Below are 25710 nucleotides of genomic sequence, written 5' to 3' on the forward strand. Positions count from 1 at the left end.
TCAAAGCTCTATTGTTGCTGGTGTATGATTGGGCCAGGGAACCTATGGCCTGTCAGATGTTGCTGCTGTCTCCAACCTCCATCACCTCTGATCATTGGACATGCAGTTTGGGCTGATGGAAATTGGTTTCCCAACAAGACCTGGAGAACCACAGGTCCTTCCTGCCTGGTCTATGACCTTAGAATGGTCCTCACAGGAGATGTGGGGCTCCAATCCTATGTGTTTACCTGGGGCCTAAGCTCCATTGAACTCAACGGGACTTACTTTTGAGTAGACTGCGCTGCTAAAACATTCCATTACATGGATTCCCCGTATGAGGAAAGACTTTTCAGCACTAACCACAGACTAACATCTAAAGTGGTTCTTAAAACTTGAGATTTGTGAGCCGCTAGGAGGTTGCAATCATTAGGGCTGTCACCCAAGTGCATACATTTGCATGATTAAAATAATCATTCTAATTATTTTTCGCGTCTGGATGATGCATGTGCGTGTTGAAGCCGACACATTATAGGAGGTGTAGTTTCCCTCTTCTATGTGAGAAAAGAGTAAAGGACTCTTTTAATAACTGCTTGCATTAAAAATACATGCGTGTTGCAGCCTGAGTAATCGAGGAACCTGTTGGGTGATCCCCCCCTCCCTTTTTTTAAAGAAATCAATTAAATGTTACAGGCCTAGTAATTATTGTTTAAATTGTACCATCAAGGTGCACGCTATTTAGAGCAATGGGGGGGGGAAAATGTATCTGCCCCAAGGAGCTTACAATTTAAAATTCAAACGCTGGAGGTCATTCAAAAAAGTGAAGAAGGGCAAATAGTAGGGTAATGTGCATCCAATTCAAGTTAAGCACACTTAGGCCTAGCTTCAAAACACCAATGCAAAGCTACACCTGGAGACACGATTCTGACACTGGAAATATCACCCCTACGGTGAATGAGATGCTAAAATCAGCAAGAGGCATGGGCAGTTCCCATACTTTCTTCTTCCTGCTGCAGCGTCTTCTCCAGAAAGCTGCTCCTGAGGGCTGGAAAATCCTCAAGATTGCTTGCACCGACTGGATTAACGGCGTCAAATAATTACCACTCTCTGCTACGCCACCGTGCTTTCGTTCTGGCTGCCCTGAAGTAGCTTAGCACAAACAAGTGGATTGGGGTGTGTGTGTGTACCCCCTTTACAACATGGAGGGCAGAAGGGTGGCAGTGTGGCTGACTCAAAAATAAAGGGGGTAAATCACTCAAGAATCTGATGCAGAAAGGTAGACTGTTGCAAAGTCTACTCTGCACCCCTGGAGTCCAACTATGAATAGTATGTTGTGTAGAAGTTGCAGCTTTTCAGATTTAAGAAATTAACGCTGACATGTTGTCTGCTGTGCCAAAGATAGCAAAGGGTATGCCGAGAAGGTCTGCATTATGGGGAAGAGAAATACAGTGGTACCTCGGTGGTACCTCGGGTTACATACGCTTCAGGTTACAGACGCTTCAGCTTACAGAGACCGCTAACCCAGAAATAGTACCTTGGGTTAAGAACTTTGCTTCAGGATGAGAACAGAAATCGTGCTGCGGCGGCAGCGGGAGACTCCATTAGCTAAAGTGGTGCTTCAGGTTAAGAACAGTTTCAGGTTAAGAACGGACCTCTGGAATGAATTAAGTACGTAACCAGAGGTACCACTGGCTTCAGAGAATAAAAAGCAGAATGGGCAGTGGAGGAGCCACAGTGAAATGAGGCAACTTTGCCGATGTGGAGAGAGGTTGGAACAAGAAGGATTGACAGAGGAGTTTGGCAAAGGAAGAGCTTGCAGGAAGAGTAATGCACGTTACAGCGTGAGTGAGGTCTGCCACTGAATGGGAGAGCAGGAAGAAAGCCTATGTATGTGAATTGCAGTTATGCAGGCTTAGCTGCATAACTGCCCACCTTGAGTTAGGAACTGTCATGTGCTTATGTTTTGCAGGGGGCAGCATGCACTCATATGTCGGGCACATTTTGCATGCATAATGAGGAAATCAGAAGCATTTTAGGTCACCTGACTGCTTATCCAACAAGTAAGGAAATCAGGTGTGGCTCCCCCTCCCATTCCAAAATCCTTCTCCCTTAGCCAGCTTGTGCTCTGGGCATGTATGTTTACATTTAGACAAGTGTTTCTGCAACATTCTTTGGTTTACTTGTCTTAGCAGCAGCTGCTGCGTGAACACACACACACAGCTGATAAGCCCTTTTTAGTAATGGGCTAGTTTGAAAGAGACTCCCCCAAGCTTATATGAAGAATCAATATTTCTTTGCGCGGGACAATGAAACGGAAAAAATCTTTTATTAATGTCTTCACAAAGTTACAGCGGTAAATGAATAAACATTATTATAGAGTTAAAACTGAGGTCTGAAAAACTATACATCTTGTCAAGTCTAGGGTACAGCAGGTAGCATAAAAAGGAAGTCAAAGTGGAGTTTCAAAGAGCTGCTGGCTATTGTTTCTGAGGCACGTCGGTGAGGGGGGGTGTTTCGAATCTGTCCGTAAGAGCGTGCAAAGTCCCTGGAAAACAGCAGAACAAAAGACACACATATGTATATATTCTTGGAACCAATAATTATTGGGGACGCTCTGGGGACGATCACGTTGCAGGTGGTGGAAAGCACCAATTAGAAATGATTTATGCGGGGAAACCTTTTATATCCGAGAACAAAACAAGTGAGTGGGTGTCCTGTGAAGCAGAGATGACCAATCGCAAAGGACAGGCTAAAGATAAATTTCGAGGAGAACAACACACCCTTTTCACACCCCGCTTGGGAGATGAAAACTAGCAGCGATATCCCACAGACAGGCCTATCTTGGCTGCAGCTGTCGCACATTCAGCTGCGGCATAAATCAGCAAATGCAAAACCTACCAATGCTACAGAGAGGTGTTTAACAGCCATCAGCTCAGGCCTGACCTGCATATGCAACAGGATGAAACAGCAGAGGGGAACCTTTCACTTTGGGTTGCAGGTGGAAGGTGACATTTCTCCTTGCGTAAACTAATTTCCTGGACATGTAAGAAAAACAAAGGTCTAGCAGCTCAGGAAGAAAGCTCAGCGGGGTTTGAGATGTACAAGTTTTCTACTTGCAGTGAGACATCATTCTGCTCTGTGCACAGAAAGTGTCAGAGCGCTTTTAGGAAAAGCAAATCTTAATGTTCAAGAAGCAGTCTTAATGCCTTTGAGACACAGGCACCAGGGAATTAAAGACCCAGTTCTTACTGAGGTTGTGGGAAGTGTGCAGCCCAGAAACAGGTTTACTAATCCCATGCGAGCCAGGCTTTGGGGGAAAGACTGCAAAGATCAGGCCCTGCTTGGGAACCTGTAACTGGACAGATAAAAACCTGAGCATCTCCAGATGTTGCTAAGCTCCTGCTCCCATCAGCCCCAAGTCCCAGCGTCACCAATGGATGATGGGAGATTCACTCTAGCAACATCTGGAGGGCCCGTAGTTCTTCTAGAGGTTCATCGTTACTAGAAAATAGGATGCTGGACTTGAATCTGGGTGGGCAAGGCAATTATTGTGATCTAGCAATTATGTGTTGACTGAACAAAGTCCTGGAGCATTAAACTTAGACCTGGATTGGCTTTCTGTTGTGCCAAAACAGAATAATTGTTTTACACATGCTCCTTTCAAACGCTTAAGTTTCAAAGAGTTGCTATATTCCTGTTTTGAGGAAATGGAGATTTGCTGAACATCGAGTCTGATCTTCTGACTGTTTCCATCACAGGTGATGCTGTAAGATCTTGTTTGGGATGTACAAATACACAAAAAATCTTTTTCAAGGAAGAAGGAAAAGAAACCTGCTTTCTTTAATGCTAGACTTTTTCCCACAAGAGAGTTTGCTTAAAGTTTGCTTATATGTAAATCTTCCACACACTTAAGGATTCAGAAACAGATCAAACCCTGCAAGACTAAAAAACGTTTCTTAGGTTGGGGAGCAATGTCTGGTTCAAGTGACTGCCAGCATTTTTAAGGTTATGGGGGTGAATTTAGGCCAAGTTATCACATGCTTGCATTATATCATGTCTTCAACCTCAAGTGATGGCTTTCATGTGCAAACAGCCATCCCAGGTGAAACACCAAATGCCAAGTTGTCTTATCATTTTGCTTCTTCTTTAAATATCTATAGGGCTGTCACGAGGAAGAAGGAGCAAACTTGTTGTCCCCTCTTCCAGAGGCTCCGGAGACCAATGGCTTCTGGTTACAAGAAAGGAGATTCTGACTAAACATCAGGAAGAACTGTCTGACAGTAAGAGCTGTTCGACAGTGGAACAGACTCCCCGAAGAGGAGGACTCTCCCTTCCTAGAGGTTTGTAAGCAGAGGGTGGATAGCCATCTGTCATGTATGATCTAGCTGAGATTCCTGCATTGCAGGGGGTTGGACTAGATACTACAATTCTATGATTCTTGAACAGAAACAGAGACAGTTCACATGTTCTACTGCAATAAGGAAAGTAGGCATGCATGGGTGAATCCATTCTTATTCAAAGGACCCACAAGAGTCTCCCAAGTGAGATCTGAACCTTGGCTTAGAATCGTAGAATTGTAGATTTGGAAGGGACCCACAAGGGTCATCCAGCCCAAACCCCCTGCAACGACGGAATATTTTGCCCAACGTGGGGCTTGAACCCAGAATTCTGAGATCAAGAGTTTTGTGCTCTCCTGACTCAACTTCTTAGGATGTTTCCACACAGCCATGCTCCCTGGGGATTAGTCTGCTTTGGCTATTAAAAAAGGTAAAGGACCCCTGACAGTTAAGTCCAGTCGTGAATGACTCTGGGGTTGTGGCACTCATCTTGCTTTACTGGACGAGGGAGCCGACATTTGTCCGCAGACAGTTTTTCCGGGTCATGTGGCCAACATGACTAAGCCGCTTCTGGCGAAGCCAGAGAAGTGCATGGAAATGCCGTTTACCTTCCCGCTGGAGTGGTACCTATTTATCTACTTGCACTTTGACGTGCTTTCGAACTGCTAGGTTGGCAGGAGCAGGGACCGAGCAACGGGAACTCACCCCGTCGCGGGGATTCGAACTGCCAAAGTTCCGATCGGCAAGCCCTAGGCTCTGTGGTTTAGACCACAGCACCACCCATGTCCCTGCTTTGACTATTAGACTAACACCAATCCAGGGTGTTTGGCAAACACCACATATATTGGCTGTTCAAAATGCACTAGCAGCGGTTAGCACTGCAGCTGTCTCTCCAAAGTGTCAATGGTAACACTGCCTTTCACCTACAGCTTCCAGAGAAAGAAGTCGGGACCCATTTTTTTTATTATTTTTTGTTTTGAACTGTTCTTTTAATAGCGCGCTTTAAGGTTGCAACCCAACTCTAGGATGAAGGACAGGAAATAAATTAATTAATAGTTCCTTCCCCGCAGATACCCAAGGAAGAAACAGCATACGTAAAAGGAAGAGGTAGCAGAATTGATAGAAGCCACAGAACTGAGCTTTCCTTGGTGCGTAAATTTTTAAAGCACAGCCCTAACACAGAGATAGGATGTGAAAACAGCTCGTTAGATGGTCTGGCTAGCTGGTTAACAGCAATCTATTTTTATGGAATGAGATGAGTGCATTTCTACCAAGTGTGCAACCAAAACAGGGGTGGGCAAATTTGTCTGGCCAGTGAGCCAGACTGTTATCTCCCCTAACTGTTGGGGTCCAAGTTTGACACACTGGAAGGTACCTTTTTTTGCAGAGTGCTATCTTGCAGGGTGGCGCGGTGGGTTAAACCACAGAGCCTAGGGCTTGTCAATCAGCAGGTCGGCGGTTCGAATCCCCGCGACGGGGTGAGCTCCCATTGCTCGGTCCCTGCTCCTGCCAACCTAGCAGTTCGAAAGCACATCAAAGTGCAAGTAGATAAATAGGTACCATTCCGGCGGGAAGGTAAACGGCGTCTCCATGTGCTGCTCTGGTTTGCCAGAAGCAGCTTAGTCATGCTGGCCACATGACCCGGAAGCTGAACACCGGCTCCCTCGGCCAATAAAGCGAGATGAGTGCCGCAACCCCGGAGTTGTCTGTGACTGGACTTAACAGTATCTTGTAGGGTGCATTGCAGGAGTCTGGACAAGACCCAACAACCAGCTGGTGGTTCTGCCTTGCACAGGGGTATGTGGTCACTGCTGAGCAGTGGATCGGCGGTGCCTGGAAACCCCCCTTTGGCTGACTCAGGTCATTACTTGCCCCATGCCAGGCATCAAATCACACACTTCGTTCGCTTTCCTACCCTCCCTTCCCCAAAAAGCCGCAGGGTGGATTGGAACAATCAAAGATAAAAAAACAGCTACAAACCATAAAACAAGTGTAAACACAAATAAAAAACAGTTCCATCTATACAGACAACTTCACAAATTCAGTTCCCACTTGCACAAATTTTGGAGGCGGAGCAATCGCTGTAAAAATGGTTTGCAAACCAGCTCTAATATGTCATGTGGCATTTTCGCTTGACATTCCCTCCCAAACCATGGCTTACAATAGACTCAAGTGAGGAATGACAGTTTGGCATGTTATCCGAAAACAGGATACCAATGCAGTATCTCACCCGAGCCCCGAGGAACAGAATTTAGTATATAGGCTTATTCCATTTCCATTGTAAGATGCAAAACAGATTGAAATGTCGTTTACTAGTTATAGATATTTCCCCCCAGCATACCATTAATCAAGTTTAAAAATAAGCACAGGTACCTACCAATGCGTCAACAGAAACATGTTTTTAATCTTCTTGGCTTCCCCTGGCATTCAGTGTTTCCTGACAAGAGAAAAGATTTCTTTTTACTAACTAAAACACCCCATAATTCTAAAAAATCTAAAATAGGTAGCAGTTCATAGTTATCATTATTAAAAGACATCAAACCAACAATTACGAAAAAGCTTTAGGGGGGAAAAACACACATTTGTAATGTTTTAAGTTCTTAGTTACATTAGTTGTCCATAAATTCTAGGATTACAAGTTACTAGTTATGAGGTTTTACATTTGTTTAATAGGGAATAATTTCCTCCAATTACACTGACCGAACTAAGGCTTTTTAGATGACTAGAACAAATTAAGCTTTTTAATATGAAATTTTAGGTGGTGATCTTAAAGCCTCCCTTTTCTATAATCTAAAATAGAATTTGCTAATTTGTACCCTTCCCTGCTTTTATTGGTTATATTAAGATAAATTAAGTGAGATTAAAATCTTATTTGATTTATTTACCTTTGCAAATGAAGACCGTTTTAAGGGTTACACATCCTCTGCCTCTGACGAAAGCGACCTCAATTAGTCAAGTCAGAAAGTCTTTAAAAGCTTTGTGTTTATTGCTTCCAGCACGGAGTGAGGTGGTCATTAAGGTACCAAAATTCTCAAAAAACAAACAAAAATTCCGAAGTTGCACTAAGTGAAGAAATGCTCAACAAGATGAAAACTAAGTCACAGGTGTTGTTGTTTTTTTTAATTTATTGTTTCAGAAAAAGCATTAACTATTTTAAACCAATAATTTGTTTTTTAAAAAATGTGGAAATCCAGTAGATCGATACCATTTGGATAACTCCTTTAAAAGCCTTTAAGTCTATATTGTGTATAGGTGAATAAATATATGTATATATCTATATATATATATATCTATAATATAATGAAATGCACCTTTAGGTTTATACCATTTTATTAAAAAAGCAAGTAGTTGTACAGTGTTTTAGTAGGAGCAATTTAATATTGATCGTTGTTAAAAATCACTCCCTCCCTGGTTACTACTATTTATGAAGGTTTTTAAATAAATAATGCATACTCTCACACACACTGATTTTTCTTTCAAAAGTTTATTTAGTATCAAGCAAGAGTAATCTTTGCTTAACACTACAGAACATTTCAAGACTCAAGTTACAAAATACCACATTATTTGCATCTGTGATCTGCCTCCCTTTTTACGTAGGTTTGCAAAGAGAAAGACTAGCAAAATGGTTGAAAGATAAAAACTAGAAGAACTAAATTGTCGAAAACCTTTAAAATAAAAGGTTACGCTTAGGTTAAAATCATGGATTAACATATTTAATAAACCTAGCTGTTTTTAACACTAGTTAATCAAAGGTTATATTTTCTCTGTCTCTCTTTTTTGTTTGTTTTGATCACCTATCGGTTCTCCCCCCACCCCCACCCGCCCGAATACAATCTGGAAATAACAAAGTTCCGCGTTTCAACGTGTCTTCCTGTCCAGGCTTTTCATTCAGCAAAAAATAGATTAAGCTCAGTCCGTCCATTCAGATTAAGCACTTTGATTTTAATAAAAAGGGATTGTTCATAGAAAAAAATTACTTTGAACAGTATACAGGACTGGTGGAGATTGGGTATTTCACAACATCAGACAGTGTAATCAGTATCTGGCATATGGCTGTTCTCTGTAGCCTCCTTTTGTTGTCCTTGCTGAAGGTGCCTTGTGTCTTGAACTGGTCCATTCTTCCTGTCCTGAAATAAGGAAGCGTAAACATGGTTCAGGCTTCTCCTAAATAGATCTGCGGCTTGTTTTTTGGGGGAGGAAAAGGGTGGCAAAGGGGCATAGCTCAGTGGCACAACTCTAGACAGGGGAGCAGGCAGAGAGAAGGAATAAACAGACAGAACTCCTGAAGGAGGGGTGCAGAAAGTAGAGCCCCCCCAAAAAAGAATCAGTATTGGAACCTGTGCTTTTTAAGTTGTTCATAAACCTTCTAGACTAGGGTTTCCCAAACTTGGGAGTCTCCAGCTTCTTTTGCACTACAATTCTCATCATCCATAGCTAGCAGGTCCAGTGGTCAGGGATGATGATGATGATGATCATGATAATAATAATTTATTATTTATACCGCACCCATCTGGCTGGGTTTCCCCAGCCACTCTGGGCGGCTTCCAACAAAACACTAAAATACAATAACCTATTAAACATTAAAAGCTTCCCTAAACAGATGTCTTCTAAAAGTTTGGTAGTTATTTTTCTCTTTGACATCTGGTGGGAGGGCGTTCCAAAGGGCGGGTGCCACTACCGAGAAGGCCCTCTGCCTGGTTCCCTGTAACTTGGCTTCTTGCAATGAGGGAACCGCCAGAAGGCCCTCAGTGCTGGACCTTAGTGTCCAGGCAGGACGATGGAGGTGGAGACACTCCTTCAAGTATACTGGGCCGAGGGAATCGTAGTGCAAAAACAGCTGGAGACTCCTAAGTTTGGGAAACCCTGGTCTAGAGTTAGGAGTCAGCAGTGAGCTGGCCATGTTTGCTAATGATACTAAACTGCTTAGCCTCGTTGAAACAAAAGGACCTATCTAAACTGTGCGAGCGGGCAGCAAAACCAGAACCGCCTTTCCCATAAGGCTTAGTGGTGTGTCGCGCCAGTGCGCCGGCCTCTCAGGGGTGCCCCAGCAAGTGAGGGAGTTGCGCGGCTTTGCCGGCGGCCTCCCCTTTCCCTGCACGCCCACCAACTGTGCCCAGCCAACCGTAAGGCTGGCGGGTGTGAGGCTTTCCTCCCAAGCCTCTTCGGGAGAAGAGCGATCCTCCCAGAGGCTTGGGAGGGAAGCTGCGCTCTCCTCCCATGGAGGCTTAGGAGGGGTGCAACTTCACTCCCAAGCCTCTGGGGGAATCGCTCTCCTGCAGCGGCATGGGAGAGAGTCACGCCCCCCCCCGGATGGCTGGCAGTGCGCAGCTACGGCCACCCCAACACTATCCGTGGTAATTTGGGGGCGCTGGGCCGATATTTGCACCCCAGCGCCGCATCTGCTAAAGGCGGCCCTGAGCAAAACAGCAAACGTTACACAAATCCAAGGTGTGCTCACACTGGTCGCTTCCCCTCAAAAAGGTTATTGCAGAGTGGGAGAAGGGTTCGGAAAAGGGCAACCCAAATGATCCGAGGGGGTGGAGCGACTCCCTCAAAGAGTTTGCAGCATTGGGGACTTTGTAGTTTTGAGAAAAGCTGCGTAATGGAATTTTACAAAAATTATGCATGACATGGAGGAAACAGGCAAAGATTTCCTTCCTCTCTAGTAACACTAGAACTTCTAGGCATCCAGTGAAGTTGAATGTTGGGAGATTCAGGGGCAGATGAAAGAAAGTACTTCACACATTCACCCCCCCCCCCCCCAAAGTGATGGCCACCAACGTGGATGGGATTTAAAAGAGGATTAGACAAACTCATGGAAGAAAAGCCTATCAATGGCTACTAGCCTTGGCTATACTCTGTGTCCGTGAGTGAGGCCAGTACAGGTGAAACTCGAAAAATTAAAGGCTCAGGAACCCATTGCAGGTGTTATGGATTGAATAGCTACTACACCTTTCCACAATATTCTAATTTTCAGAGATTGTTAATTTGGGGTTTTCATCAGCTGTATGGCATAATCATCACAATTATGACAAATAAAGGCTTGACATATCTCGCTTTGCATGTCATGAGTCTAGCTCATATATTAGTTTCACCTTTTAAGCTGAATTACTGAAATAAATGAACTTTTCCACGATATTCTAATTTTTCGAGTTTCACCTGTAGGCTTCTGAATACCAGTTTCCAGAAAGCACAGCAGGGGTGTCTATTTTTGTAAGGCAATTTTTTGTTCCATTCAGTGTGAAGGAGTAGGTGAGGACTACGGGACCTCAGGTCTAGGGGTTGAAATATAGCCTCCCCGCCCCTCCTCAGGACACGCCCCTCACCACTGCAGGGGGTTGGACTAGATGACCCTCGGGACCCTTCCAACTCTATGATTCTAACCCTGCTTCACACCCCCAGTATTTTTTCCTGTCTTGAATGTGCCCTTGACCTTTTGGGGAGCTACATAAAAACCTCAGAGATAGCGTGTAGCTTTCAGGCGGGTTGTTTTTGGTGTGTGTGTATTTGTGTGTGTGTTTCTTGAGATTCTCTGGTCCCAGACCATTTAAAGGTCAAAACCATCACTTTGAATTGAGCCCGGAGACGAACTGGCAACTAACGAAACTGGTAGAGGATTAATGAGTGTACCAAGATCCATTCTATCAGCCTCAGATCAAAGCTGGCAGCTACGACGACTGCATTAACAAAGAGGCAGTCGCTATAATTAAACAAAAACATCCTATGCACATAGCCTGAGCTTTCTCTCTTCACTCCTCCCTTATTGGAAAAGGGAAATGAATCGCAGCATGGCTGGGCTTAGCCTTATGCATTAAGATGCACACATCGTTTCTCTCCATGCTCTGGGTTCAGACGTATTCTGTGGTTTGGTTCCCTGCTTGGCTAAGGCAGCAGCAAAATGGGCTGTGTGCCCATACTGCATATGCTTAACTCCTGCTAAGGCAACCTTCTCAACCTTGTGCCTTCCAGGCCTGTATCTTCCATCAGCCCCAGCCATGATGGCAGGGGCTGCTGAGAGTTATGCTCAAAAAGATCTGGAGGACACCGGACTGGGCAAGGTTGGTTAAAGGCTTTTGATTACATGCTATGGACTATCTTCTGCTTGGACTACTGCAATGCACTCTCTGTGGGGCTACCTTTGAAAGTGACTCGGAAACTAGAACTAATCCAGAATGCGGGAGGTGGACTGGTGACTGGGAGCGGCCGCTGGGACCAAATTAACACCGGTCTTAAAAGATCTACATTGGCTCCCAGTAGGTTTCCAAGTACAATTCAAAGTGTTGGTGCTGACCTTTAAAGCCCTAAACGGCCTCGGCCCAGTATACCTGAAGGAACGTCTCCACCCCCATCTTTCAGCCCGGACACTGAGGTCCAGCTCCAAAGGCCTTTTGGTGGTTCCCTGACTGCGAGACGTGAAGCTACATGGAACCAGGCAGAGGGCCTTCTCAGCTGTTGAAAGCCATCCCATCAGATGTCAAGGAGATAAATAGCTATACAGTGGTACCTCTGGTTACGTACTTAATTCGCTCTGGAGGTCCGTTCTTAACGTGAAACTGTTCTTAACCTGAAGTTCTTAACCCGAGGTACTATTTCTGGGTTAGCGGAGCCTGTAACCTGAAGTGTATGTAACTCAAGGTACCACTGTACAACTTTTAGAAGACATCTGAAGGCAGTCCTGTGTCGGGAGGCTTTTAATCTTTGGTGTTAATTTATTATGTTTTTATATGTGTTGGAAGACTTGCTGGGGCAACCCAGCCAGATGGGCAGGGTCTAAATATTATTTATTATTATTATTATTATTACATCTGAATGCAGACATTTTGAACCAATGGGAACTTCCAGACCACCCTTCATTTAGATATCACTTCGGAAGCAGGGAAAGACGGCAAATCTTGCTTTCTGTGTTTGCATTAAGCCCATTGCAGGCCTCTTTGCTGAAACGTTTCGCCATCACGAGGCAAGCTGAAGCCAGGCCTCCTGCTGCCAGGCAGCTCATTTTAATGCCGAAGCATGAAAACGATCAAAGCTATGCAAGTCCGTGGAGACCAATTTAGCATGTTGCGAGGGGGGTGAGGAGGAGGCTTAAAGCAGTCTTTCCCTTTTGATACTATCGTGTAATCGGCTGCTCCCCCTCAAGGTGACTTGCGGACATTTAAGCCTGTGACATGCAGGCAGCCTGTGTGGTAGAACGATTTACTATGACAAACAAACCCAAGCGGGGGGTCCCGGTCGCTTCAGGTGGGAGGTGCGGTGGGTATTATTTATTTATTTATTTTAAGCACCAAGCATACTTCAAAGGTGTCCCCAGAAACGGGTTTCCAGACTTGCCGCTGAAAAAGTGTCGCAACATCCATTAAGCGGGGGAAATTGTGAGACACCTGCTCTGACAGCAGGCAAGTCATGAGGGTGTCATTTGCGGCAAGACGGGGAGGGGTGCCCGGCCTCGTGACAGGTCGGATCCTGAGCCGCTCTGGTCTCCAGCCAAAGGTTTAACGTTATCCCCAAAGCAAAGGTGTCTCTTAACATGCTTTGTGTGTCTAATCCGACACAGGTTTCTTTAATTAAACCTGTCACCTCTGCACTCCGGCGCGCGTGCGTGTTTGTTTTTAATTAATCTCCGTCGGGTAGCATGTGGATTCTGCTCTGGAAATTATTCTTTACCAACAAGAACCCCAGCTCCTCTTTTTCCCTTCTGTCTACCTAAAGCACCTTTTTTATATATATAACCTCTGTTTAATGACCTACCTCCTCGAATTCGTTCAAGTGGCGCAGAAAAGCAAAACTAAAGCACTGGGGGTTGGGAGAAACCCCGCAGGCCAAGTGAGAAGCGTTAAAAATATTCAGCAAGGAACTTGAGTTAAGAATGAGGTCAAGGGCGCTTTCATACATCCAGACACACCAGCTCGAGCCAAGGAGACGCAGGCAGCGGCCTGGTATACCCAGAAGCTAGAGGGCAGGTTCTCAGACATCATGACACACCTGTTCTATAAAGGTAAAGGGTAAAGGGACCCCTGACCATTAGGTCCAGTCGTGGCCGACTCTGGGGTTGTGGAGCTCATCTCGCTTTACTGGCCTAGGGAGCCGGCGTACAGCTTCCGGGTCATGTGGCCAGCATGACTAAGCCACTTCTGGTCAACCAGAGCAGCACACGGAAACGCCGTTTACCTTCCCGCTGGAGCGGTACCTATTTATCTACTTGCACTTTGACGTGCTTTTGAACTGCTAGGTTGGCAGGAGCTGGGACTGTGAAACGGGAGCTCGACCCGTCGTGGGGATTTGAACCGCCGACCTTCTGATCGGCAAGTCCTAGGCTCTGTGGTTTAACCCACAGTGCCACCCGCGTCCCATTCTATGCCCATGGCCAATTCATTCCACAACTGGGAGAATTCGGCTACTCTCTCTGTTTGTTAATCCCTACCTCAAATGGCTCCTCTTACGTGTATCCTTTAGCTTAAGTCCTCCTCTATCAACTGAAATGAAGCGTAAATATGTGAAACTGAATATGCACATGTTCATCTCTCCTTACGCCTTGCCCTCTATCAGGATTTAGAACAGTGTTCCCAAAACTTGGGTCTCCAGCTGTTTTTGAACTACAACTCCCATCATCCCTTGACCACTGGTCCTGCTACCTAAGAATCATGGGAGTTGTAGCCCAAAAAAGAGCTGGACCCAAGTTTGGGAAACCCTGATGATAAAAAAAGTCCTTGAGGCTTCTCTCCCCTGTGCACTTTTTTAAAGCTTGTACAGTGGTACCTCTGGTTACGTACTTAATTCATTCTGGAGGTCCGTTCTTAACCTGAAACTGTTCTTAACCTGAAGCACCACTTTAGCTAATGGGGCCTCCCGCTGCCGCTGTGGTGTAGTGGTTAAGAGCGGTAGTCTCATAATCTGGGAAACCGGGTTCGAGTCTCCACTCCTCCACATGCAGCTGCTGGGTGACCTTGGGCCAGTCACACTTCTTTGAAGTCTCTCAGCCCCACTCACCTCACAGAGTGTTTGTTGTGGGGGAGGAAGGGAAAGGAGAATGTTAGCCGCTTTGAGACTCCTTAAAAGGGAGTGAAAGGCGGGATATCAAATCCAAACTCTTCTTCTTCTTCTTCTTAACCTGAAACTGTTCTCATCCTGAAGCAAAGTTCTTAACCCAAGGTATTATTTCTGGGTTAGCAGAGTCTGTAACCTGAAGTGTATGTAACCCGAGGTACCACTGTATTACTTTAAAAACATTATTATATACAGCGTATGGATGTATGTGTGGGTATTAATAACATTATTTATATTAGCACATGTTTGCAGTCTCCCAGGGATATCAAAAGGAGGTGAATAGTAGCAGCAGCAACATGGAAGGAGAAACCAGTGAGCTGAGCTCCGTTAAGCTCTTTGTTGGGGACTTTCGGAGATACCTGACTTGGCTCAGCGCTACTGATGAAATGAAACACAGCACCATAAATTGGGAGGCACCTGTTGGCTATGCTAAAGTTTGTCTAGCTGATATTGTACACAGGCCAGACTGTTTGCTGTGTGTGTGTTCATGCACGAGTAGGAAACTACCATGTTGGGTGGGGGGCAGTCAGTAAATGGCAACAAGGCAAAGTGAAAGAAGCATTTGCAAGACAGGAGAACTCCAGACAGTGAGAACACAAAAATGCCCTGCTGGATCAGACCAAGGCCTGTCTGGTCCTGCATTCTGCTCTCACACTGACTGGCCAGATGTTGACAAGAAGTGCACTAACAGGACAAGAAGGCAAAAGACCTCTCTCGCTCATACTCTGCAGCAACTGGTGTGCTGCCTGCGATTCTGAATGTTCAGCTTCTTTGGCCTATCCTGGGATGGGTTCTAGTATTATGAACGACGGAGAAAAACGTTTCTCTACCGACTTCCTCCATGGCATGCACAATGAAATCTGCCGCTTCGGTGGAAACGGTGTCTTGTAGTGTGCAGATGTGAGTGAGAGCAGATTTTTCTTTTTCATGCAAGGCGGCAAATTCAAAATGCCTGAGAACCGTTCTCTTTTTACATGAAATTCGCTTCTCCCAGAACATTAAAGTTACTCACTGTAAGAATCGTATGTGTCGTCGCTCAGGCCATGGGCGTAATCATAGTAATCGCCACCACTGTTTGGAAAGAGAAAAACAACCCAGCTGTTAATAAAAGAACTGCGATACAGCAGGAACACAACTCACAAGAGCTTGTGAGAAGCTGCTTTTTGCAGCCGGGTTCCCCCTGCCCACTCAAAAACCAATGCCGAACCTGCTACCTGGGCAGGGGTCACCTATGTGGTGCTCTCCATATGTGGATGGACTACAACTCCCATCACCACTGACCAATGGCTATCTGCAAGACACCATGCTGGCTACCCCTGCACAGAGGTGACTGATAAAAAAAAATCCATAAATTTTTTTTAACGCTTTTCGTAATACAATTAAAAATGAACTAATCTAAATAAAAACAGAATGCTCTTAAGCCTTATCTCACACAGAGAGTGGTGGACCATTCTAGTTTCCACCTGGGAGCTTTCCTTTCCTCTCCCACCCTGGAACATCTTCCCTTCCCTGCCCATCACCAATTTTTTATAATTGCATAGATCCTTCCTCCCGCCCCCCAACCTCCACCTCCCCAGCAGAATTGTAAACTGGCATAGAAATTATTTATGCAACTAAAATATACATTGCCCTGGGTCTATTGAATTACATTACTAGCCACACATTTTTAAAATAAAAATAAAAATTGGGATGTTCCTTGGCCCAAACTTGGGCTACTGCTCAGGGATAAGGGCCATTGCACTGCATACAGAAAGTCCTAGGTTCCATTGCCTACATAACCATCCCAAAGTGGGGGTCTCATTGAACAGGGCTTGGGAATATTTTACCCTCTGAGATCCATTTCCCAGCTGAACAGACAGTTCTGGCCTGGGTGGAGCGATCATGTGGCTCAGTGTAAAATAGCTCTACCGTCATACCTCGGGTTAAAGTCGCTTCAGGTTGAGCGTTTTCAGGTTACGCTCTGCGGCGACCTGGAAGTAATGGAACGCATTACTTCCAGGTTTCGTCGCTCGCACATGCGCAGATGCTCAAAATGATGTCACGCACATGCACAGAAGTGGCGAATCGCAACCCGCACATGCACAGACGCGGGTTGCGTTCTGCTGTGGATGCGAATGGGGCTCTGGATTGGATCCCATTCGAATCCAGAGGTACCACTGTATTATGTTCATAAGGGGTTCAAGATGTTTTACACGAAGCCAGGTCAGCTGAAATATGTTTGTGTGGTTTGGTTTTGTTTTACCAGAATTGGGTCCAAAGCAGTTCACAAATTTAATCCATCAACACGTGATAACAACAAAAAACACGCGATAAAAACCACTGGCAGATGAAACAGAAGCGATCAGCTACGTTTTGCAATACTCTAAAAGCCTGGGAGAATGAAAAGGCTTTCATCTGGCGCATAATGGGAAGCAGCCAGACAAACCACCATGGGAGGGTGGTGCCATTGATGGGAGGTCACAGCACAAAAGTCCTCCATCTCTGGCCTCTTAATGAGGAAAAGAGAAAGGCCTTTTTATACCTGCTTTGCTGATCTGAATTATTCTGCAATTAGTGGACAAATTGGTTCACAAAGGCAAGTTGTTCCAAGCACATTAGAAAGAAACAGAGGGGCTCTTGCATGCTGTTGGGTCAAGCGGCTAACTGGTCTATTATGACTTGGCCTTGACTGGCAACATTTTCTGTCTCTTCACCCAGCTAATTGAGATAAGAGAGCAGGGCCGTTGCGATCTACTGGTAGATCGTGGGACCCTTCCCAACAACCAACAATGTTGACTTCCTAATAAAAGCTCAACAACTTTGGTAGATCACTGCCAGTTTTTTTTATAGTGGGAGTAGATCTCAAGTTGGACATGCGTGCTCTAGAGGATGCGCATTAAATGGAGGGTGATTGATAATTGTGGACAATCTTTCCTCCAAGCCATCTCCTCACTGAGGAAACCCAAAGAAGGTTTCCAGAAACATAGCCAGATCAAAAGGACCACCAAAAATCTTTATAGGAGGGCATGTTGCAGCATCACTTTTTAATTCCACGAAAGCAACCCCCCCCCCGCCCAATGGACACTCATATTTTGATAAGAGAATTTTATACTGACATTTGCTATCGCTCCATACAGTATCCGATTACTTATTGTACCACTCATCACGTCTGCAGGCCTGAACGCAGCTGAGCCCCCATCCCCTTACCTGTCAATCCTGTCAGAATTACTTTGGCTGGGCTTCATTTTACAAACCTAAGTGCCTGTTAAACCGAAAGCGACTTGCCTTTCATGGCATGTAAACAGCAAAACCAATAATCCTTGGTGGGAAGGGAAAATTCGCTTATTTACATTGAAGGTATCTGGAGGGCGGGGGGAAATCCTCAAAACTTTATTAGCAGGCAGACCCTTCAGCACCAATAACCACATCAGAAAGTTATAACGCGAGGTGGCTGGAGCTGTTTGCTCAGGTGCGGCCTGCATTTCTGTGTACCCTTCTCAGCCCACACAACACGTAATTGAATTGTGCTCCTGTAAGCCTTCATTTTGCAGGCAGATTGAAATGAACCTGGCTACTTCTTAAATATGGAAACATTATGGAAGGTGGCAAGATAAAGTGAGGCACAACCGAAATATACCTAGCTGGCCACAGGGATAATTTAAGGGGTGCATCCTGGCCAGGAGTTCACCTACCAGGCCTAGGGGGAAAAATGGATGTTCAATGAGTCTATTATTCTCCTGAGGTATGTTTTCAAGATGGTGTTTATCACAGGGAAAGGCATTCTGCATTGCACTTTAAAATGCATTCTTAATAGCAAATGTAGGGACATGGGTGGCGCTGTGGGTGAAACCACAGAGCCTTGGACTTGCTGATTAGTAGGTCGGCGGTTCAAATCCCCGTGACGGGGTGAGCTCCCGTTGCTCGGTCCCAGCTCCTGCCAACCTAGCAGTTCGAAAGCACATCAAAGTGCAAGTAGATAAATAGGTACCGCTCCGGCGGGAAGGTAAACGGCGTTTCCGTGCGCTGCTCTGGTTCGCCAGAAGCAACTTAGTCATGCTGGCCACATGACCCGGAAGCTCTACGCCGGCTCCCTTGACCAATAAAGCGAGATGAGCGCTGCAACCCCAGAGTCGGCCACGACTGGAACTAATGGTCAGGGGTCCCTTTACCTTTACCTAGGTGCTATAAAAGTGTGGTTTGTTTGTTTTTTAAGCCTTCTGTCAGAAGGGGGGAAAAACACTCTGCACAAGCTGACATTAGGTCCCTTAAAAGATCCGGCACTCAGTGTTAGAAACTCAGATAAATAATCTAATCGTTAAATGGCACCTTAAACTTAGGTTATGGTTGCCACAATGCAATGTCTAGGCATCTTTTTTTCTTTTTACATTGAGGTTTGTATGGTTGTTGTAGTTAATTTCATTTATATACTGCTTTATATTTTAAAGAACAAATCTCAAATGCCGGCACATCAAATAAAAACATCCATAATAAAACAAATTCAACCTTCAAGGAAAATATTACAGATCCTTCTCTAAGGGATATTCTGCTTTCCCCAGTTGCCTATCTGGCATCCAGAGATCTCCACACGGTCGCAATCTGACCCGTGCCAGTTCCAAAATGCACCTGGCTATTTTCTAACATTGCTGGCACTCTGCACATGCTAAGAGGCACGGCCCCAGAAAACAGAAGTGGGCAGCTTCAGGAAAACTTGTTGTGTAGGCTGCCAATCTTGAGAGTCACACAATGTGTAGCACTTGCACAATGGGAACTGTGCTGGCCTGAGGACAAGCTGCAAGTTTTACTGAAAGCATGCAGAGACCATGCATCTATCCCAAGCTAACCTGCCAGGAAACATTCACTGGGAAGAGAGTGCAATGTGACGTGCAGCTAGTTCTCAGTCACTCTTTCTGGGTGCCAATAATCCTTTGGGTCACAATAATCCTTTGGGTCACACATAAAAGTGCTCAGAGACTTGCCTAAGACAACAAGGGACCGTCACCGGTTCCCTTCTACCCCACAACAAGTTCCTGTCCTTGGACCTCAAGAAATAATAGCAAGTTTTATACAGTGAGGGAAAGCTATTAGGCAGGGAAGAAAAACCAAGTCCCGCAATCATTCATGAGCCAAAGAGGGAGAACGATTGCTTGTTAAAAAAACTGCACAGGCCTAAACAACTTTCAACCTGCCAAGCTGAACATGCCCCACTAGCTGTGTACTTGCTTGGTGTTGAATTTTGCAATCCAGGGCTCATTTGTTTATTTAAATAACATATAGAGTTTCAGCCTCGGAGAAAGTGCCCGAGCAGAAATAGCGGTGAAGTACGGGAATTCAGAATGTGCCCATCCTAATCAGAAGCCTCTGTATAAAACTAATAAATATGCTAAAAACCACTTTGGAAACAAGCTGTCAGAATCGATGAGATTTTATTTGTTCGTGCTCCTCGCGTTCTGCCTTTCCAACACATCGCCCAGGGTGGCGGACAAATCAAAATAAAAACACTGCCGCAAAAAGCAAAGCCACCTCGGAGGAGAAGGCAAGCTTTAGAGGGGAGTGCAGCGCTACAGGGCTGAAATGGGCCGGTTTTCTCCATGGATCAGTCAACGTTCTCCCCTCAATCAATCCACAGGAACAGTTGAATGAACAATGCTTAAGAGAAGATGAGCGCTGGGAGCACAGATTGGTTGCCTTAACTATGGAAGGGCTGTGACGGTTACCCAACCCAATATTCGGCAGATACATTCCAACTAGAGATTGCACTCATCAAGAGAGACATGCTCTAAGGCAGTGTTTCCCAACCTTGTGCCTCCAGCTGTTTTTGGACTACAATTCCCATCATCCCTTGCCACTGGTCTTGCTAGTCAGGGATGATGGGAGTTGTAGTTCAAAAACAGCTGGAGGCACAAGGTTGGGAAACACTGCTCTAAGGCACCTGTCCCAGTGTGGCACTCCCCTGAGGTTTCACACTACAACGTCCATCATCCCACAATGTCCAGGACAAGGTGCGCAACCTGGGAGTTATTTTGGACTCACAACTGTCCATGGAGACACAGGTCAATTCTGTGTCCAGGGTGGCTGTCTACCACCTCCATCTGGTATGCTGAATGAGACCTTACCTGCCTGCACACTGTCTTGCCAGAGTGCTTATCTCCCACTTGGACTACTGCAATGCGCTCTACGTGGGGCTACCTTTGAAGGTGACCCAGAAACTACAGCTAATCCAGAATGCGGCAGCTACACTGATGACTGGGAGCGACCACCAGGACCATATCAACACTGGTTCTAAAGGATCTACATTGGCTCCCAGGACTTTTCTGAGCACAATTCAAAGTGTTGGTGCTGACCTTTAAAGCCCTTAAGGTCCTTGGCCCTGTATACCTGAAGGAGCGTCTCCACCCTCATTGTTCATCCCAGACACTGAGGTCCAGCTCCGAGGGCCTTCTGGCGGTTCCTTCACTGTGAGAAGTGAAGCTACAGGAAACCAGGCAGAGGGCCTTCTCAGTAGTGGTGCCCTCCCTATGGAACGCCCTCACATCAGGTGTCAAGAAGACGAGTAACTACTTAACCTTTAGAAGACATCTGAAAGCAGCCCTGTTTTTAATGTGTAATGTTTTTGTATATGTTGGAAGCCACAAAGAGTGGCTAGGGCAACCCACACAGATGGCAGGGTATAAATAATAAAATTCTTATTCTTATCCCTGACTACTGGTTGTGCCAGCTGGGGAGCAGTTCAATACTTAAAGCTCTCTTCCTCTGAAGAGAAACGGAAACCATTTTCCCGGGGTGGCTGGGAAGCAAGCTGTGCTGCTGTGATTTTAGAAAATGCTAAGCCAGGACAATGTAACGCTGCTTACGTATTATCAGAAAGAAACGGTCTGCATCTTCTGTACAGCTGCTAATCCAGTTGTTGGTAAGAGTGCTATTATACCAAGTTCAGCTCCTTGGGTCAACCGCTCTAGCCGTTTAGCTATTGTGGATCTGCTTGACCTTTGCAAAGGCTTCCATGCAGTGCTTAACATGAGAGCTTGTGTGGTACTACTGGGAAGCTCAAGGTAAAAATATTCAGAGTTCTGGCTGAATAGAGCCTCAAGTCCAAAGCATCCAGTCACATAGAAGGAGAACTGCCTATTCACATTACATCAAGAGCCACTGAGATGTAAACCAGGAAAAGTACTGGCTGCCCAATGGAATTCTGCTAAACTTGAAAACACACATTTTTCTAACGCAACCCAAGGGCTTTTTCGTTTAATCTCATTCTACTTTTAATCTGTATACCGCCTTTCTATCTCTCTATACACAAGGCGGTCTACAACAAGCTGAAGAACCAACAAAAATATGCAGCAAAGTTCTTGTAACAATCCGATCCAGTACAAATTAAGTCATAATAAAAATATGACTTTTAAAGAAGCAACTTTATATCAGATAAAGTACTATTCAACAACCCACTGCACTTCTGCAAAGACAAGTCTGTCTTCACTAGAACTTCGCATTTTTTTTCAAGTATGCACTTATAATATTTTAGGTATACACCTAAATAAAAGTGATGCACGAGGCAGCCGAAGTTGTTAAAATGAAGAGATATTTCAGTCTCCCCTGCCCTTAAACATGGCAACTTCCACCTAACAGTCACAGAGATCTCCCCATTAATTCAGCTTGCTGCCTTTTATGCTTGTGTAGTATTAATGATGCTCTTGTCTGGCACCAGAGATAACATCAACCTTGATCTTCGATTCTTCTCTGTGTTGGCAGTTCTACCAAACCCCAATTCCCCATGGTTCTTCCACAAGCTATGAACATGAATGCGATTAGGACAGCCGCCAACTGAGTATTCTACTCTCTCCCCCCCTCCCCTTTTTCCTCTGAGAACTGCAAGCCTCAGCCCCCTCCGAAATACGGTTTCATCAACGTGGGTAATTCTTTGGATTGTTCGTTCTAAATCTTATTTTAGCTAAACACCAAAAATGCTCTGTCTATATCAAGTGTGAGAAGGGGGCTTGAATACACTGTCCAGTACACCTGTCAGGGTTGAATACGACACAATGAAATGGCTCCAATTGCCTGCTTTATTCTGAATTAATTACTGCAGATTGGTGCCAAGGTACAGGAAGATTGGGGGCCGTAGGTCTTGATGGGCAGTGAATTTTTGTTTATTTCTATTATGTTTCTATTCCACCTTTCCACCAAGGAGCTAAAGGCAGTGTACATGGTTCTTTCCTCTCCCCATTTTATCCCCACAGTGACCCTGGGAGGTAGGTTAGGCTGAGAGACAGTGACAGCCATAGATCAACCAATGAGCCTCATGGCTGAGTCAGAATTTGAACTCTTGTCCCCCATGTCTTAATCAGACACTTCAACCGCTATACCACACTGGCAACTGGAAAGTTCTCTCCTGAAAAGCAGCATCTCACACACTTCTTCAATCTAGAATGTGTGAGAATCATTGAGTTGGAAGGGGCTCCAAGGGTCATCTAGTCCAACCCCTTGCAATGCACCCGTGGCAGGTCCAACCTCTGCTTATAAACCCCAAAGGAAGAAGAGTCCATCCCTTCCAGAGGGAGTCCATTCCACTATCGAACAGCTCTTACTGTGAGAAAGTTCTTCCTGATGTCCAGTTGGAATCTCATTCCTTGTAACTTGACGCCATTGCCTCAAGTTCTACTGTCCAGAGAAGGGCTGGTTTCTCTATTGCAGTGGCGGGGAACTTGCGGTCCTGGAGATGTTTTCAGACTCCCATCTCCCATCATCCCCAACAAGTGGCCATGCTAACTTTGTTTGATGGGAGTTGGAGACCAGTAAAACCTGGAAGTCGTGGTGGGTGGTACTCATTGGGACTGGTAGGGTGAAAGGCAAAGAGGACAACAGCAGTTGGAGTCAGTGGCACCTAATCCTAGTTATGACACTTGTCCTCTTCCCTGCTGAATTTTACAAGGGGAAGGTGAGGGCTGCCTGAGAATGGTAGGGCAGTTCCTCAGTTGCCCTAATGTACCAATCTCTGCTGTGTGGAGGGGCCACAGGCTTCCCAGCCTCAGTCAGTAGAGCACGAGACTCTTAATCTCAGCGCTGTGGATTCAAACACCGTGTCAGACAAAAAGATTCCTGCATTACAGGCGGTTGGACTAGATGACCCTCATAGTCCCCTTCAACTCTACGACTCTACTAATGAAATGCTTCCTTATATGACATGGAACAGTATTTACATATTGCTTTTTAAATGATCAAAATGCTTCACAAACATTGCCGCAATGGTCTCTACAAAGACTGTGTGATGTTGTATCAGTTGTGTTATCCCTGCAGTATACTGCATTGAGGGGGAGAGAGAATAAGGCTAAGAGAGTGAACAGTGGCTTGCTAAGAGACACCTATTGATACAGCAGCAGAGGAGATGCTCTTACTTAGACCACTACATCAAACTACAGTGGTGCCCCGCAAGACGAATGCCTACCAAGATGAAAAACTCGCTAGACGAAAGGGTTTTCCGTTTTTTGAGTCGTTCCGCAAGACGAATTTCCCTATGGGCTTGCTTCAAAAGACAAAACGTCTTGCGAGTTCTTGCAAGTTTGTTTCCTTTTTCTTAAAGCCGCTAAGCCACTAATAGCCGTGCTTCGCAAGACAAAAAAACCGCAAGACGAAGAGACTCGCGGAACGGATTAATTTCGTCTTGCGAGGCACCATCTTTTTCACCCCATAGGGCGCACCGGCCCATAGGGCACACCTAGTTTTTTGGGGGGGGGAATAAAGGGGAAAAAAAATTTTCCCCCCCAGGCGTGGGGCTGGAGCAGGGGAAGCCTGAGCTTCCCCCGACCCCAGCCCCCAGAACAGGCTGCTATCCGCAGGGATGCAGGCAGCTCTCCGCAAGCCGTGGGAGCCCAGCGCGGGAACTCCCGTGGGCTCCCAAGGCTTGCGGATAGCTTCCTGAAGCCTGGAGAGCGGTCGGTGCGCACCGACCCCTCTCGCTCTCCAGGCTTCAGCAAAAGCCTGCATTCGCCCCATAGGACGCACACACATTTCCCCTTCATTTTTGGAGGGGAAAAAGTGTGTCCTATAGGGCAAAAAATACGTTAAGTTTCTGGTGAGAGAAAGTGAGTCTGCAACTCCCAAACTTCTCCCTCACTACCACAGAGGCTGGAATCTTATTTGACTATTGAAAGGAAAGCTTCCGTTTTGTGTGAATGTTGTTGCATCTCATGCACAATGTTTCTAAGAAAGTAAGCCTTGTAAGCATCAGCCTTTCGGGTGTTGGAAGGGGATTAGGTCTCAAGTCTTTCTTCCTCGCATGCCTAACCAGGAAGGACATGTGAAGACCTGCATTGCTCCCCTGAGCCTCCTGTGATCATGAAAGAAGAAGCCCAAGCGTACTTGTTGTGACTCAAGCCTTCCACATTCAGCTTATATCCACAGGACAGCATCTGCCGCGTGGAGCTGAGGAAGTCAAAATGCATATTTTGGTTTTAATATAGAACTGCTTTATTGGGAACAGAACATTTTCAAAGGATAGAGAAGGCAGATGGCTCAATGAGGCCAGCTCTTACCTCTATTACTTACTTTTCTGGTAAAAAGAAAAAGACAACCAATAACCTAGGCCCAAGAACTAGATTTTTAAAGACACATCTACACCTGTTTGCATACACATGTCAACTAAATCTTTACGACCCCATCTCGCAAACACCTAAATTCATACATGGGAAAAAGAAAATACATCCTGTTTGAATGTTGTGGTTTTACGTACCAGGACATAATAACAATAATCTGTTCCTTAAAAAGGTAAAGGGACCGACTCTGGGGTTGCAGTGCTCATCTCGCTTTATTGGCCGAGGGAGCCGGCATTTGTCCACAGACAGCTTTTGGGTCATGTGGCCAGCATGACTAATCCGCTTCTGGTGAACCAGAGCAGCGCACAGAAACGCCATTTACCTTCCCGCTGGAGCGGTACCTATTTATCTACTTGCACTCTGACGTGCTTTCGAACTGCTAGGTTGGCAGGAGCAGGGACCAAGCAACGGGAGCTCACCCCAGGGATTCGAACTGCCGACCTTCTGATCGGCAAGTCCTAGGCTCTGTGGTTTAACCCACAGTGCCACCCATGCCCCCAATCTGTTACTTATCAGGTCTCAAATTTAGGAAAATGCAACCTTGGGTGAACAACGCATGACATATGACACTGTGTCATGATTTATTGAACAGACAGCTAGGACCTAAGCCACCAGCTATTCCTGACAGGGAAATCAGAGGAGGTAGGAAAGAGTCTTCTATTTCATGTTGAGTGGGTGAGAAAGGAGTGTGTGGAATAGGCTGGAGGTCTCATACTGGTTTCAGGGGGTACTTGGAGCAACCAAACCTTTTGCCGTTTCCTGCTCCAAAACTCAGTACGAAGCCAGAGAAG

General features: G+C 45.6%; 1 protein-coding gene across 3 annotated transcripts in view; it reads right to left on the reverse strand.

The window, feature by feature from the left end:
* Nucleotides 1-2283: 2283 nt before the first annotated feature.
* The window catches only part of KHDRBS3 (KH RNA binding domain containing, signal transduction associated 3), a 114511-nt gene continuing 91084 nt past the window's right edge, over nucleotides 2284-25710 (reverse strand). The window contains exons 8-11 of one of the 3 annotated variants that reach the window (XM_077932722.1): nucleotides 15367-15425; nucleotides 8291-8440; nucleotides 6691-6750; nucleotides 2284-2521 (exon numbers count right to left, since the gene is read on the reverse strand). In XM_077932722.1, the coding sequence (XP_077788848.1) occupies nucleotides 8349-8440; nucleotides 15367-15425 (151 nt within the window). In that variant the 3' untranslated portion in view covers nucleotides 2284-2521; nucleotides 6691-6750; nucleotides 8291-8348. Of the gene's footprint in view, nucleotides 2522-6690; nucleotides 6751-7198; nucleotides 8441-15366; nucleotides 15426-25710 lie in introns of all 3 variants that reach the window. The other 2 variants (XM_077932721.1, XM_028736109.2) reach the window with 2 other exon arrangements.

The sequence above is a fragment of the Podarcis muralis genome, chromosome 8 (genome assembly GCF_964188315.1).
Source record: "Podarcis muralis chromosome 8, rPodMur119.hap1.1, whole genome shotgun sequence".
Taxonomy (NCBI): Eukaryota; Metazoa; Chordata; class Lepidosauria; order Squamata; family Lacertidae; genus Podarcis; species Podarcis muralis.